We start from the raw sequence: 14097 nt of genomic DNA, 5'->3' as shown, positions 1-14097 counted from the left end.
CGGGAGAATATACTCAATTTTTTAAGCTTCCGTCGCGTGTACAGCCTTAATGGTTAAAGCTACATGGAAATCATGTATCACGGAAATGTTCTCCTTAAAATTATCTAAAATAACACAACAGCATATATATGTCTATCTTTTATGGTTGACTCACAATAACACGTGTAACTCCCGGTAGCTTAGCAGTTCGGAGCTTTCTAATTACATTTGTCTACTCTTATGTTTATAACACTCATCACTCATCCCTAACTAAAAATGTTAACATTATTACCTATTCAATAAAAAAAGAATCATAAAAATCGGTAAAGAAACACCAAAGTTATACATGAAATACGCTAAGCCATCGCGCGTGAATACTAATTCATGCTTTAAGGATTATTTTTGTGTAACGGTTGCCGCACTCGATGCGACTCGCGGGGGGGGGAGGGGGAATAAATAAAGAAGTGCAGCCTTAATGAGTAGGGTAGGGGTAGGGTAGGGTAGGGTAGGCGTAGGGTAGGAGTAGTGTAGGGTAGGGGTAGGGTAAGGGTAGGGTAGTGGTAGGGTAGGGGTAGGGTTGGGATAGGGTAGGGTAGAGGTAGGGTAGGATAGGATAGGGGTAGTTGAAAGTTTACAACGACTTTCACGCGGACGAAGTCGTGGGCGTCCGCTAGTTAATAAATAAATAAATAATATAAATATTAAAGTGATTTTAGGGAGATCAATGAAGAAAGAATTTATGTCATGGCTGAAGATACTAAGGAAGAAACTAGATTAGTTAGTAAAAATGTTTCCCCATAAACCAAAAAGGCAACTATTATTAACTAATTAATAAAACAATATGCTAAACAATCAATCGAAACAAATAATGCTGACACAATCGCGGCAATTATGCTAATATTTGGTGATAAACCAGGGGATTACCGAGCAGTTATATAATCATTACCAATTAAAAGCTTAGCTGTCACAAATGTTTGCAATAATGCAAAAAAAGGAGAAAATGCGATCATTATTGGGCAATTAATAAAACAATCCTAAACAATTAAACAGAAAAAAATGAGTAAAGGTCGCCCAATAGCGGCAATTATGCAAATATCCGACAATAAAAACACAAAATCGCGTGTCGCGCTATCAAAACGTCCAGATTTTATCGTGAAAGTGGAAAATTAAATGAATGGCCTTTGGCATTCATATTTAAGCGGTAGTTAGCGGCGCTGTGTCGTAAAGTTCATTTTATTCAATCGCACTTTTCTGCGGCCCATTTGCTTTTTCATCGCAGGTGTTTGCGATAATTTGTAACGATTATTGTTACCTATTGTTTGAGCCGTGATAGCCCAGTGGATATGACCTCTGCCACCGATTCCGGAGGGTGTGGGTTCGAATCCGGTCCGGAGCATGCACTTCCAACTTTTCAGTTGTGTTCATTTAAGAAATTAAATATCACGTGTCTCAATCGGTGAAGGAAAACATCGTGAGGAAACCTGCATACCAGAGAATTATCTTATTATCCAGTATTCTTGCCACCATTCCACGTGGGCATGATTTGTATACTTATTAGGATAAGTTAGCTTAAGTTCCATATTGTATTCTTTCTTAATAATAAAAAAAAAGAATTATCTTAATTCTCTGCGTGTGTGAAGTCTGCCAATCCGCATTGGGCCAGCGTGGTGGACTATTGGCCTTACCCCTCTTATTAGACTGACTAAGAGGAGACTCGAGCTCAGCAGTGAGCTGAATATGGGTTGATGACGAAGATTGTTACCTAACTGCCAAGAAGTGTTATTTAATTAGGAAGTTGGTCTTAACTGTGTACGATATTTGTTTTTTATTTAGTTATTAGGTAATTTAGGAATGAAATCTTTGAAAGATATGAGGGGTTTTAACAATTTAGGTATCCGTTTGGATACGTAAAAAAAAATCACAGAAATAGTGTCTATTAGAACTAGAAACCTGAAAAAACTGGTAAAAGGAAATCTATAGTAATATTATAAAGCTGAAGAGTTTGTTTGTTTGTTTGAACGCGCTAATTTCAAGAACTACTGGTCTGATTTGAAAGATTCTTTCAATGTTAGATAGCCCATTTATCGAGAAATGCTGTAGGCTATATTATCCCCGTATTCCTACGGGAACGGAAACCACACGGCTGAAACCGCGCGGCGTTAGCTAGTTTGGAATATTATTCAAACGTGGAGATAAAATAAACTGAACTAACTTAAAATAAGCTGCGAATATTTGGGTTCCGAAATCATCCAGCCTGAGAAATTTCCAACAAAAACTCAACTAGATATTTGTAATATCAGTTTATATTAATCTGAACTAGTAGACATAGCCAAAGTCTGGCTAAAAAGGAATCCACAAATCGTATAGTCACAACTCTCCCTTAAACGAATCGGCTTATTAATCATCATGAATGTGGTTTTATCTCATATCGCAGTAATGAGCAATTTGATTCCGAATCGCTTACTAACGGTATGATGGCGTAGCATTATAACTTTATGGGGAACCGATGGTATCACGGGTCACATTGATTTCGCTATTAAATGTATACAATAATAATTGCACGGCACGCTGTAATGATGCCGTTTAATATATTTATGGGTTGAACGAGTGAAATCAAATTAAATTGTTAAATTTTACAAGCTTTTTATGGTCTTTTCAGTATAAAATTTTCAATCTATAGATTTCGGTAGAATTATTCAGTCTGTAGAATCTGGTAGAGATAGCTTATAGCAAGGCTGCTTTGCATGCTATTTCTTAGTTTAAATGATTTAATTTTAATGTTTTTTATTTATTTTTGTGTGCAATAAAGTATTTATTCTTCTTCTTATATTTTTAAAACTGAGATTCTTTTGATTGAGTATTTGCTGAAGGCTACTTTAATGAGACCGTAGTAACGTTATAGGGGGATTATGGATTTTGACTCCTTAATTTATATCATATACAAGAATCTGGGAGGAATAGAATGATTAACTAATCTCTCTCAAACCTTGGAATTTCAGTAGATCATTCTTTTACTTTGCATTTTGCCAGCTGTGGAACTCAGTAAATCACACAAACAGAGATTATTTTCCATTGTCACCATAAAAATGGGCGAATTTTTAACAATAGCCAAAAAAAAAAACATGAAAAATGAACATACGCTTTTTTAATGTACGTATATACCTAGTATTTATACAATTTCCGATAACCTGGTATTGTTAACACAAAAACATGTTATAAATACACTCGATATCCCGATCTATTAATTATTATTCAACACGCTCGCGACATCTGGTGACACAATAAATCAATTGATTACAATAAAATGCAATCAAAAACACATTACATTGATGACCGCCCGATGCGTTGTCATTATCGACGCACTCGTAAAATGTTACCTTGTTCAGCTGTGAATATTATTTGTGTTGTTTATTCCGTTTGATTTTTTACTATCTTCAGCCTTTTTAATTAGTCACTACAGAGTTACAACTTTCGCCTGAAAAGTAATCAGATTTAGACCATCCACTGTACTCAAATGTGAGTTAGCAGGTTTCGTGACTCTGTAAATATCACTCTCAATTAATGTTAGCCGAACATTATCCAAAAAAAATATCGCCGCGTTGGCCGCTTTTAAATTTACATGTTTTTAATAAATTGTGTAGGAAATTGTAGTCTGTGACGAAAATTACGTTAGCTTCAGTGTGCCGTCCACATCTCTTGTTGTGTAATTTTTTATGAGTTACTTGGGATAGGCGGCGAGAGTGACTTGAGTGGAAAAGGGGAGTGTTTAATATCAGTCAAAGGATCCTTTAACCCTACACACATCGTTCACAAGTGCGTGACTCCACTCAAGGTCATTCTCTGCCATTCTAGGGTCTTATTTTGGTTATAGTTTGATTTGTTAATTAAGTTGTCTTTGGTCGATATTAGTTTTCTTATATTTGGAATCACTTTTGAGTCCTATAATAAAAACATGTTAAGCTAACCACCTGACTTCAGAGGATCTTCGAGTACTTCGGCCACTTTGCCAGGAGAGAAGGAGATACCTTAGAGAAACTAGTGATCACTGGCAAAGTGGAAGGAAAGAGACCTCGAGGACGTAGCCTGATGCGTTGGTCAGACCAAATCCGCGCCACTCTCGACACCAAAGTACACGAGGTCGCAAAAGCCGAGTCACATGGCGCGACATCGTCAAGAAACAAGCTTGTGTTAGGGGTCACGACCCTCAGTAATGAGGAATACGACGCAAGAAGGAGGAGGTTAAGCTAACAGGCTCTCGGAACCCCAAAGGTGTGACATCACTAACATTCCTGAAGCTGGGCTGGACTGCTACTGATTCTTTTATACAGCAACTTAATATATGATCCTATTATTTTGCTGCATAGACTAATCAATGGACTAACGAAGCTGCTGGCCTACTCACTACACTTTTGGTCTTTATTATCAACCAATAAACATCAAATCAATTGATAAAATGTCATTTATCTACTGATGTTAACCGGGTGACATTTGTCACATAGACTCTTAGTTTCGTATATGTCAACTAGCAAAGGTCAAGTATATGTGCTTTGTTTTCTTTCAGGGAACAGCAAAACAATTTTCTCTAGATTGACGAAAATGCAGCAATATCACTTTTCAAAATTCAACGTTGTGTAATTTAAAGCATCTTCCTTGTTATTTTATCTCGTGCGTGTAACTCGTCTCATTTTTGCGGAGGGATAATCTAAGTAGTATCATATTTGGCGCGTTACGATAAATTTCACCGGAAGGACGTTAAATAATCTGGAAATTGGCGCCGCGGGGAAATGGGAGCTACACGATTTCCGGCGTGACGTTTTTAAGCCATTACGACAGGTGTGTGGGGACCGGGCTGCCTCGGCCCGGAGATTTATATTTTGGGGATAAATGAGAAAGTTTGCGGCCTGTAGGGCTATTTATTTTTGATGAGATATTTCGGCAAACGATCTTTCTTAAAGTGCTTCGTCCTCTAGACGGGTGCCTGCTACAATTTTTTTCAAGGAATTTTATGTACCTACCGCTCGGAAATTAAAAAAAAAAACCTTTTATAGCTTGGCAAATTCGTTCGTAGCACTCCCGATGGTGCGAGATGCCTCGCGCGCACTATTTCATACCCGCCCAGTCCTCCCCCCGTCACCCGCATATCATGGGAGTGTCATCAATGAACTTACCAAGCTATAATGGGATCAATAGATATTTAGAAACTAAAAACAGAATTTTCTATTCCGCGTAAGTAAGATGTAATAACACACCCATATTATATACAATTTAAGCGAATATATAATAAACAGTTAAAATGGAGACCTTTTCTTTGTAATGGAACATCAATAGGAAGATACAGCCTTCAGATAAACGACCTCTCTGGTGCAGTTAGTAGTGCTGTCCTCAGCACAGAGGTCCTGAGTTCGATTCCTAGTTTAAAATGTAATATTTTCGAAATCGGCTCAGGTCGGCCGGGGCTAGCACCCACCCGGTAGAGACGTACCGACAAACGAAGCGTTCCGCTACGATGCCGCATACAAACCGTCAGAAGTATGCGTACAATAAACTTGTATCTTTACAAGTAATGGCAGGTGTTCACAGATCCGCATCTTACGTATCGGATGCATCGCATCAAAAGGATTTTTAATTTTACGGTACGTACGATGCAGATCAGTGGACGCACTTGTATGACTTTCTATACAAAGAATACTAAAAACCGTTGTGTCTAATTCGTACAATGCGGATTTGTGGATGTCTGTAGTTAGATTGCATCATTTAATTTTTATTCATTACATTTAATTTATTGTTTATCATCATCGTCATCGTTTTGACGGCCTCCGTGGCGCAGTGGTATGTGTGGTGGATTTACAAAACGGAGGTCCTGGGTTCGATCCCCAGCTAGGCAGATTGAGATTTTCTTAATTGGTGCAGGTCTGGCTGGTGGGAGGCTACGGCCGTGGCTAGTTACCACCCTACCGGCAAAGACGTACCGCAAAGCGATTTAGCGTTCCAGTACGATGTCGTGTAGAAACCGAAAGTAGTGTGCATTTTTATCCTCCTCCTAACAAGTTAGCCCGCTTCCATCTTGGACTGCATCATCACTTACCATCAGGTGAGATTGTAGTCAAGGGCTAACTTGTAAAGAATAAAAAAGAAATCTTCACACTCAACAGGTGAGATTGCAGTCAAAATCTGTCCTATTACTCAATAAAAAAAGTACTAAAGAATGCTAAGAAGAAAATCTCTGTGTAAAATAACAAGAGAATCAATCATTAAACGTATCTAAGAAACTTAAAACCGATCACATCAATCAGAAGTTCTAACATAATAATTAAGTGGGACTCGATACGAGCCGAGATACTCGTAGATGTAACAAGTCACTATTGTCTCGCGTCACAAAAGGCAACATCTCCAACGGCGTAACACTCGAACGTGCGGGAGGCATCTTTGGAAATTAATCCCTCTGTCGTCTGCGAACAAAGTGTCCGCATGATTTTCCAATTGGGAGCTTAAATTGTAAACCTTCTTGCTCGAATGGTGAGACGATGTGTTCTCGATATGTGGTCTGATTTGAGAGTTATTTGCTACTTATGTATTATTGATTAATGATTATTTAGTAATGAATTTATTTATTTTTGTTATTCGACATTGATTAGTAGAGCCTATGACAAGTAAATCTTTGCTATATAAAAGATTCGAGTTTTTTAGCCCACGCTCGCACTATGGCTACCTAACTAGTATAGGTAATGATGAAGTTTGGCTAATGGTTGTTTCGGGTGGTAAGGTAACAAAAGTCCTAAAAGATCATCTAACATAGTAATTTAAATAAAATGACGTTATACGGTTCGCATAAGGATACCTTAAAGTTAAACTGAAATTTACAATCTTCTACATGAAGAGAGTTGTGAAAGGTCGAAAAATTTTAGATTTTTTTATAGTACTGTTGATGAAAAAGACAGTATACAGGCTGCCCGGAAGTATTTCCTATAACTCTGGGGTTATATTCTTTACCGAAAATTAATTAACAATGTTCAAGGAACAGTTTAAGGTGTTTGAAAATTAATATTTTAAAGGTAATAATATTTCTTTTTAACCGACTTCAAAAAGGAGGAGGTTCTCAATTTGGTCGGTATTTTTTTTTTTGTAAATAAATCTTCAAATGTGTCCCTTATACACATCCTTAATATTATGACGTTACATGAATAATCGGAATTATTTGAATTACTTTGTATGAAAACATAAAAAGAGTTTTACTTTTTAGTTAAAACAATATTAGTTATGCAGTTCGGCTCCTACAAGTGGACTTGTCAACACCTTGAAATTACGGAAAATACTCCCGAGCACCCTGTAGAAGCAAATACCTCGTTTACCAAGCATTTTGAAATTTTAAACAAAACTTTTATAATTATTTAGTAGGATTAGTACACTGGGTTTACATAACTTTTTAATTAATTGAAAAAAGTCTCCATGATTGTCTTTGGAAGATTGATATTGTTGTTTTTCCAATACAACTCAATTGATAGAATCGATTAATGAAATTGATTCAATCTTTCTTCGAAGTTGCGCTGTCGGAACTCGTGGCATCCGTATTCCGATCGGACTCTAGTACATCTTTCTCAGTCTGAGAACAAATAGGAAGAGCATTAAGTAAAGACTATCAAATAAATCGCCATAATAAAGTACATGACTCTGTTATTCCAACTTTTAAAAAATAGCGAACGGTACGTTTATTAACCAGACAAAAACTTGCGCCGACCAAAACTTTACTAAAGCATCAAAAGTGGTCAATAACACTCGTGCATAGTCAATAATTGTCATCCTAAATTCGAATTTTAGCAACGGTATAAGTCAAAGCACGAAATCCTATGAGTAGACATTAGAGAACCCTAATGCTACAGTGAACTATTAAAATAGAATAATGATGGTAAGTGCTAAGCTGAACTCCTAAAGAAAAAAAAAAACAGCCGCTTATACTATGCACCAGTCCAACGACTTTTATTTTTTTTTTTCGCTGGGAAATGCATTTACGCATCCCTCCCGAAGGTTTCACCAGGACCAGAATACCCACTAAGGGTTCATTTACACGAGCATCAACTGCTACCGACAACTGCAGTCAGCGACGTCTCGGCGGCAGCCGACGGCAGTCACCGACTGCAGTCAACGGCAGTCGAATGCAGTCGTCGTTGCTGTTGGCGTGCTGCTCGTGTAAATGAACCCTAAAACCCAGCGCAACCCTCAGCGCCTTCAATGAAGCAACAATGGATCGAATGGGACATTTTTTCCCCGACTCCCGACGGGAATATTGGTCATATTTAAAAGATATGGCATATATTCTTTTTTTAAAAAAAAAAACTTCATTAACGCAATGTACTCATAAAAACAAAGGTACGTCATAACTGATGAATTATAACGTTCGTTATTATTCTTAAATACGTAACATAACCTGAATTTCGCATTGGAACATTGTAATAGTTGAAAGCTCCAAATCCTCTCACCTATTTTGAGAAAAGCATAACTCTGAAGCAAGATATACAAACAGATTAATGATATGTGACTGCTAAGCAAAACAGCTAAAGAAAAAGAACAAAACGTCCTCATAAACCATGCAGCAGTCCAACGCCCAGCGCAGCGACAACTTCATTAAAGCGACGTAAAAACAAAGGTACGTCAAAACTGGTGAACACAGTGCACGCTCTTTGTGCACCAATCAAATTCCAGCAAAGCTGTAAAAACTGTGTTCCGTACACAACGCTTGTGGTCGCCTTCTTTTTGTTGTTTAGGCACTGAATACACGCAGTCCGTGTGTTACTGAGGGCAAACAGTTTTCTAGCTTACGATTTTTGAGGTAAATTTTGAGAATTCGTTGTATTTTGGAAGCTGTATATTTGATGTTGTTTATTTTCATTTTTTAAATTACAAGTAGGTACCTAAGTAGCCGTGATAGCCCAGTGGATATGACCTCTGCCTCTGGTTCCGGAGGGTATGGGTTCGAATCCGGTCTGGGGCATGCACCCCCAACTTTTCAGTTGTGTGCATTTTAAGAAATTAAATATCACGTGTCTCAATCGGTAAAGGAAAACATCGTGAGGAAACCTGCATACCAGAGAATTATCTTAATTCTCTGCGTGTGTGAAGTCTGCCAATCCGCATTGGGCCAGCATGGTGGACTATTGGCCTTACCCCTCTGAGATCATTCTGAGAGGAGACTCGAGCTCAGCGGTGAGCCGAATATGGGTTGATGACGACGACGACGACCTAAGTATAAGGTGTAAAGTATCGTAGCATTCGCTTTAAGTCAGATTGTATTAATTAAACAGTCTATGAAGTCCAAGCTTTATTCTTCACTTTAGCTGTGAGTGTAAGCTTACTTTTTTCATATTCTTTGTTGTTGTCAGCTGGTACATGCTGGCGCGTGCATAACTCGTTTTGTACCTACATTGATGATTGAGAGTGCTACTGCTTTGTTTGCTTAGTTATTCAAATGAGGCAAGAAAATATTGATTAAGATCGTAGTGTCGTACGCGAATAATGTGGTTCTATTTTTAATCGACTTCAAAAATGAGGAGGTTCTCAATTAGATTGGTATGTTTTTTTAAAATAAACGAAAATATTGGTAGACTAGGAGTACTGGTCCTGTACTGAATACGATTAAAGCTAAAAAACTATAATAACATGAATAGTTTAAAAAACTAAAAAACACTCTTGATATCCATATCATTTCAAATAGCCTGTCCGCCATCTTGGACATCCGCCATATTGAATTAAGGTCATATAACAATTTTTTTCGTATTTCTGACAGCAAGATTCCTCTTCTTCCCTTTCATTTGATATCCATATTATGGAGGTGGATTTCAAACAGCCAGTCCGCCATCTTGGCTTTTCTTAGCTAGTCATATATTGTCATCTGAATTCAGAGCGTGTAAAAAATTTTATCCTAAACAGAGACCGGGAAGTGGGTCAAATTAAGATTCCAAGACTTTCTTACATACATAGTTACAAGTGAAGCTAATACAAGCGTTTTAAAAACAATATTTTATACCTCATCATAATTGTCACCATAAGTCAGCCAAAGACTTCCACTGCTGGACATAGGCATATTGTAAGAACTTCCAAACATCAAGGACTTCAGCTGCCGGTTTCCTGTGAACCACTTCATGTCGTCGATTCACCTAGCTAACCAAGAGAGTCGACCAACATTCCCTCCGCATATTAAGTGCAATGGGCGGTGAACATAATCAACACCGATGGACGTTGGAGTCCCAAGGAGTTGAAATGACGACCTCGCATTAGTAAACGTAGCGTTGGTCGACCACCAGGTGGACTTACGACATTAAGCGAGTCGCGGGTTGTCGCTGTATGCAGGCGGCTCAGAATCGTAATGTTTGGAAGCCCCTATAAAAGACCTATATCCTGCAGTGACGCCCATCGGTTGATATGACTGATTGTTTGATGTTAAGGTGAAATTATCACTCTTTGTCATTTCAAAAATTATCGTTATCAACTTTTCTCTGCATGACAAATAATTCTAAAAGTTGAAAAACGATTTTTTGTCAGCATCCCGTGAAATATTAAGCGATTGAATGGCGAAGTTATGGAATTGCTGAGAGAAAGAGTTGCGGATATAAAAGCCTCAAGAGTAAGCGGGATGAAGTGTGCAGATTTACTCGGAAAGATATCGTACTCATTTATTTTCGGATATCCTTTCTTTGATAAACTTGTGACACGCGTGACTCTGAATGAACTGTATATCAAGATTGTTTATGTAAATCTATGAAATAAAACTACTACTTTGGCTTTAGCCAATGTGCCTTCAATATTTCAAGGTTTTCAAGATTTTAAGGTTTTGAGTCCTGGATCAGGTAATGACTGTGTTAAGCTTTTTTTTCTTCCAAGATTTTTAGGCTCCAGAGTTGATGGTGTCACAGTCCGTGCCTCAAAGAGTACATTAAGCTGTTTATCCCTTCATTATCAATACCATTTGATGATGGTTGTCAAAAATCAAACAGTATTACCCTAAGTCCAGCAACCTGCATTGGCGCTACGTGATGGATTGTTTAGTTAAGGTTAGATCTAGAAGGTAGTAATATTTGAGATGGCACGTATTGTGAGGATAAGGAAAAAATGGCAATGTTAAAGCCTCTAAAAGTGGGTACATTACATCTGTGGTCGCTGTTCAATCTATTTTGTGATTTTTTTTGGGTATTTTAAATTCCGCAGCTGTGGACGAGCTGTCGCCCGCGTAACTCTATTTATTACCCACTTTTTATCTCTTTGAAAGCTGAAAGGTCCGTAAATTGGGTCAATTTATCGGCCATGACGTTATTGGTTCCTGAATTATGGGCTCCTCGCATAATTATATTTGATTTACTAATAACATTACCAATATTGTTCTTACCAATAATAAACGATTATAATAATACCATACATTCAGTACTCTATATGGGTGGTCCACCATATTTCACTGTTTCTATTTCACTGCTTTATTTAGACGTCACCTTCTTTTTATTTAACGAAAATACTATATATATCATTGGTGAATTTATATCATCAATGAACGCTACATCGTATCATTATTTCGTTCTCTCTTATACTCGTATTTAACCTGTAGTTGTTATAAATCTCTTATTGGGCTTCTCCTTGTCTTATTGCGTCATTAATAAAATTAGAATTCGTCGTGTTAATTACTTACTAGAAGTAAGTAACACGGCGAATTCCGATTTTATTAATGAGTTCAAAGGGTTCTACCGTTAAAACGTGTAGACTTGTCTTATTGTTCGTGGAGTTAATGGTAATTATATACGCGGCACGCTACGATGGCTGTTTTGACTTTAACAACGCGTCGATGCTGGAGAAATAACCAACCTATATTATTATTAGCGACTTGGATGTCTGGTGGTAATTTTCTTAATATTGATACTATACAATATAATGTTACCTGTCAGTCCTGTTGTTACAAATATGCACGCAGCTAGTGTTCGCTATTATACCAATGTATTTATTGTTCTTGTGAAAATATTGGAACAAAAACTACAGCCACATCCTGTGTGACAGCTATTCCACACTAGAATCTATCTCTTCCTTAAATTTTATCCAGATCAGTCCAACTGTTCTGGCGTGGTTGAGTTATAAACATCGATCTGTTGCAGATATATGTAAAGCTTATAATTATCACTTACGTGTTAAGCTCGAGATCTAGACGGAACTTGTGATTGAAGGCTTTGATGAGAAGTGATGTGCGATGAAAGTGCTTGCCGGTCTGAAACAAACAAAATTCTTTATTAATATTAAAATTCTAAGGCGTTGAGAGTAGGTGGTTATACAATCTCTTGCCTCGGAGAGGTCATTAATCCGTCAGTTCCAATCAATACAGTTAACTCATTAAAAAAATCTTTTTTTTGTTTGAAAGAGCTTATTCTTTCAGATTGGTCCCATTTCATTTTGATGAAAATCGATTTACTAAATACATCTTTTCGGTTCCATTTTTGTGTTAAAAATATTTTTTTTTATTATGGATTATCGTTAACATCGCAGATTACCAATGAGTTAGTGTCAAACTCGAAATCGCTCTCCATGGTTCACTCCAGGAATGTTCTAGGAGATCTACATTACGGGAGGAATGGCGACAGATCTTAAAGATTGTCACCACCCCTAAATGACGACCACGACCACTACGTCTAGAGTATAGACGTAGAGAAAGTGTCAAACATCAATCTCACAATAAGAAAATAATTCAAAAAGATGGAGATTGAAGCATAGCAAGTTATAGTACGCGCCAAACTTCGAGTCCATTCTGAAAACGAAGCGGACAGCTGCACAGTGTACCAAAACTTATTTCAGTGGAGTTGTAATATCTGTACACTTAGGCATGTTGCAATTTCAGAGAAGACTATTTTGTTTGATTATTAAATCTGAAAATCGCCTTCAGCCTCGTTTAGCGATCTATCAGTAAATAAAAATATCAGTCTTGAGTCCCTTTCTTTAGCTGCATAATTATAACTTAGTGTAGGTCACACTTTCATATTATCCAACTAGTCATAATAAAGTGTATTGGTACAGAATTATGAAAATAACTATCTGATACACAACAATAATAACTAAATGATACGAATCAAACATAATATCAAACCAAATTAACCACGAGCCCATTAAATAACGCTGTAATGAATAATTACTTTAATTTCAACGCAAAATACACCGAATATGGACGCCTAAATAGTAATTCAGACATATCAGATAAACCGCATACACCCAAAAGCAAGTGCAGCTCAAATAAACCATCGGGAGATTGTGCGAACCGCAAAAACACGGGTGCATTTTTGAAAAATCCATTTGGCAAACATTGGAACACCCGACTGTCCGAATTTATCACACGCATACATGACTTCATCATTTTTTGCCTTTGATCTTCAAACTCTATGCTCTATTCTGACGAATTGATGAGTTACGCGATTTTCAAAAAACATCGGTTTAATTCAAAAGTTATTCTGTATCTAAATTGGGAGAATCTCGTCAAAATGCTTCCTTGAAAATATTTTTTCACGGTCGCAAGCAAAAACAAAAGTTAAAAGGAATATTCGTTTATTACAAGTAAATGTCAAGTTTGATTATATTTGTAAAGACTACCCATAATCTACCATCATAATCATAATGATTTGGAATGTAGGTACTGCAAAGATGACTTTTAAAATAAATATTACTAGATTTCTTGTCCTAAACTGATAGCAGAATCATAAAATAATTGTAACAGGAATTGTGGCTTGACTACTTATTTGTTGTAATTAATTACATAAACCAGATAAAATTAACTTATGGGTTTTTAGGAGACAAATGAGTACACTATTATATTTTGTCGTCCAACACTAGTCACTCCAATTATGAGTAGTTTTTCCCAATTTAAAGCAGGAAAAAATGTCTTTAAATTTCAGTATTAAATTTTGTAATATAACTTTTTCTGTAAAAAGAAACCATATCAACGGAGAAACGTTTGCATATTATAGTACTGTGCAATACGAGTAACATTTGTGATGGTCATCTTTGAAAAACCATTCGAGCGTTGATTTTGTTTGAACCGCATGGGTGTTTGCCTACCTATTGATTTTTTGCGTGCATACAATAGGGTCTGGTGCAATTGATTAGACG

At 37.0% G+C, this 14097-nt stretch overlaps 1 protein-coding gene across 9 annotated transcripts in view; it reads right to left on the bottom strand.

Moving 5' to 3' along the window:
* LOC112042945 (disintegrin and metalloproteinase domain-containing protein 22) overlaps positions 1 to 14097 on the bottom strand; it is a 422343-nt gene that overhangs the window by 183219 nt on the left and 225027 nt on the right. For all 9 annotated transcript variants that reach the window (XM_052881807.1, XM_052881814.1, XM_052881811.1 and 6 more), the window contains one exon: positions 12135 to 12214. In XM_052881807.1, the coding sequence (XP_052737767.1) occupies positions 12135 to 12214 (80 nt within the window). The remainder of the gene's footprint in view (positions 1 to 12134; positions 12215 to 14097) is intronic.

This window comes from Bicyclus anynana, chromosome 5 (assembly GCF_947172395.1).
Source record: "Bicyclus anynana chromosome 5, ilBicAnyn1.1, whole genome shotgun sequence".
Classification (NCBI taxonomy): Eukaryota; Metazoa; Arthropoda; class Insecta; order Lepidoptera; family Nymphalidae; genus Bicyclus; species Bicyclus anynana.
The sequence above is the reverse complement of the archived record's forward strand: the minus strand, read 5'-3'. Positions and strand labels throughout refer to the sequence as shown.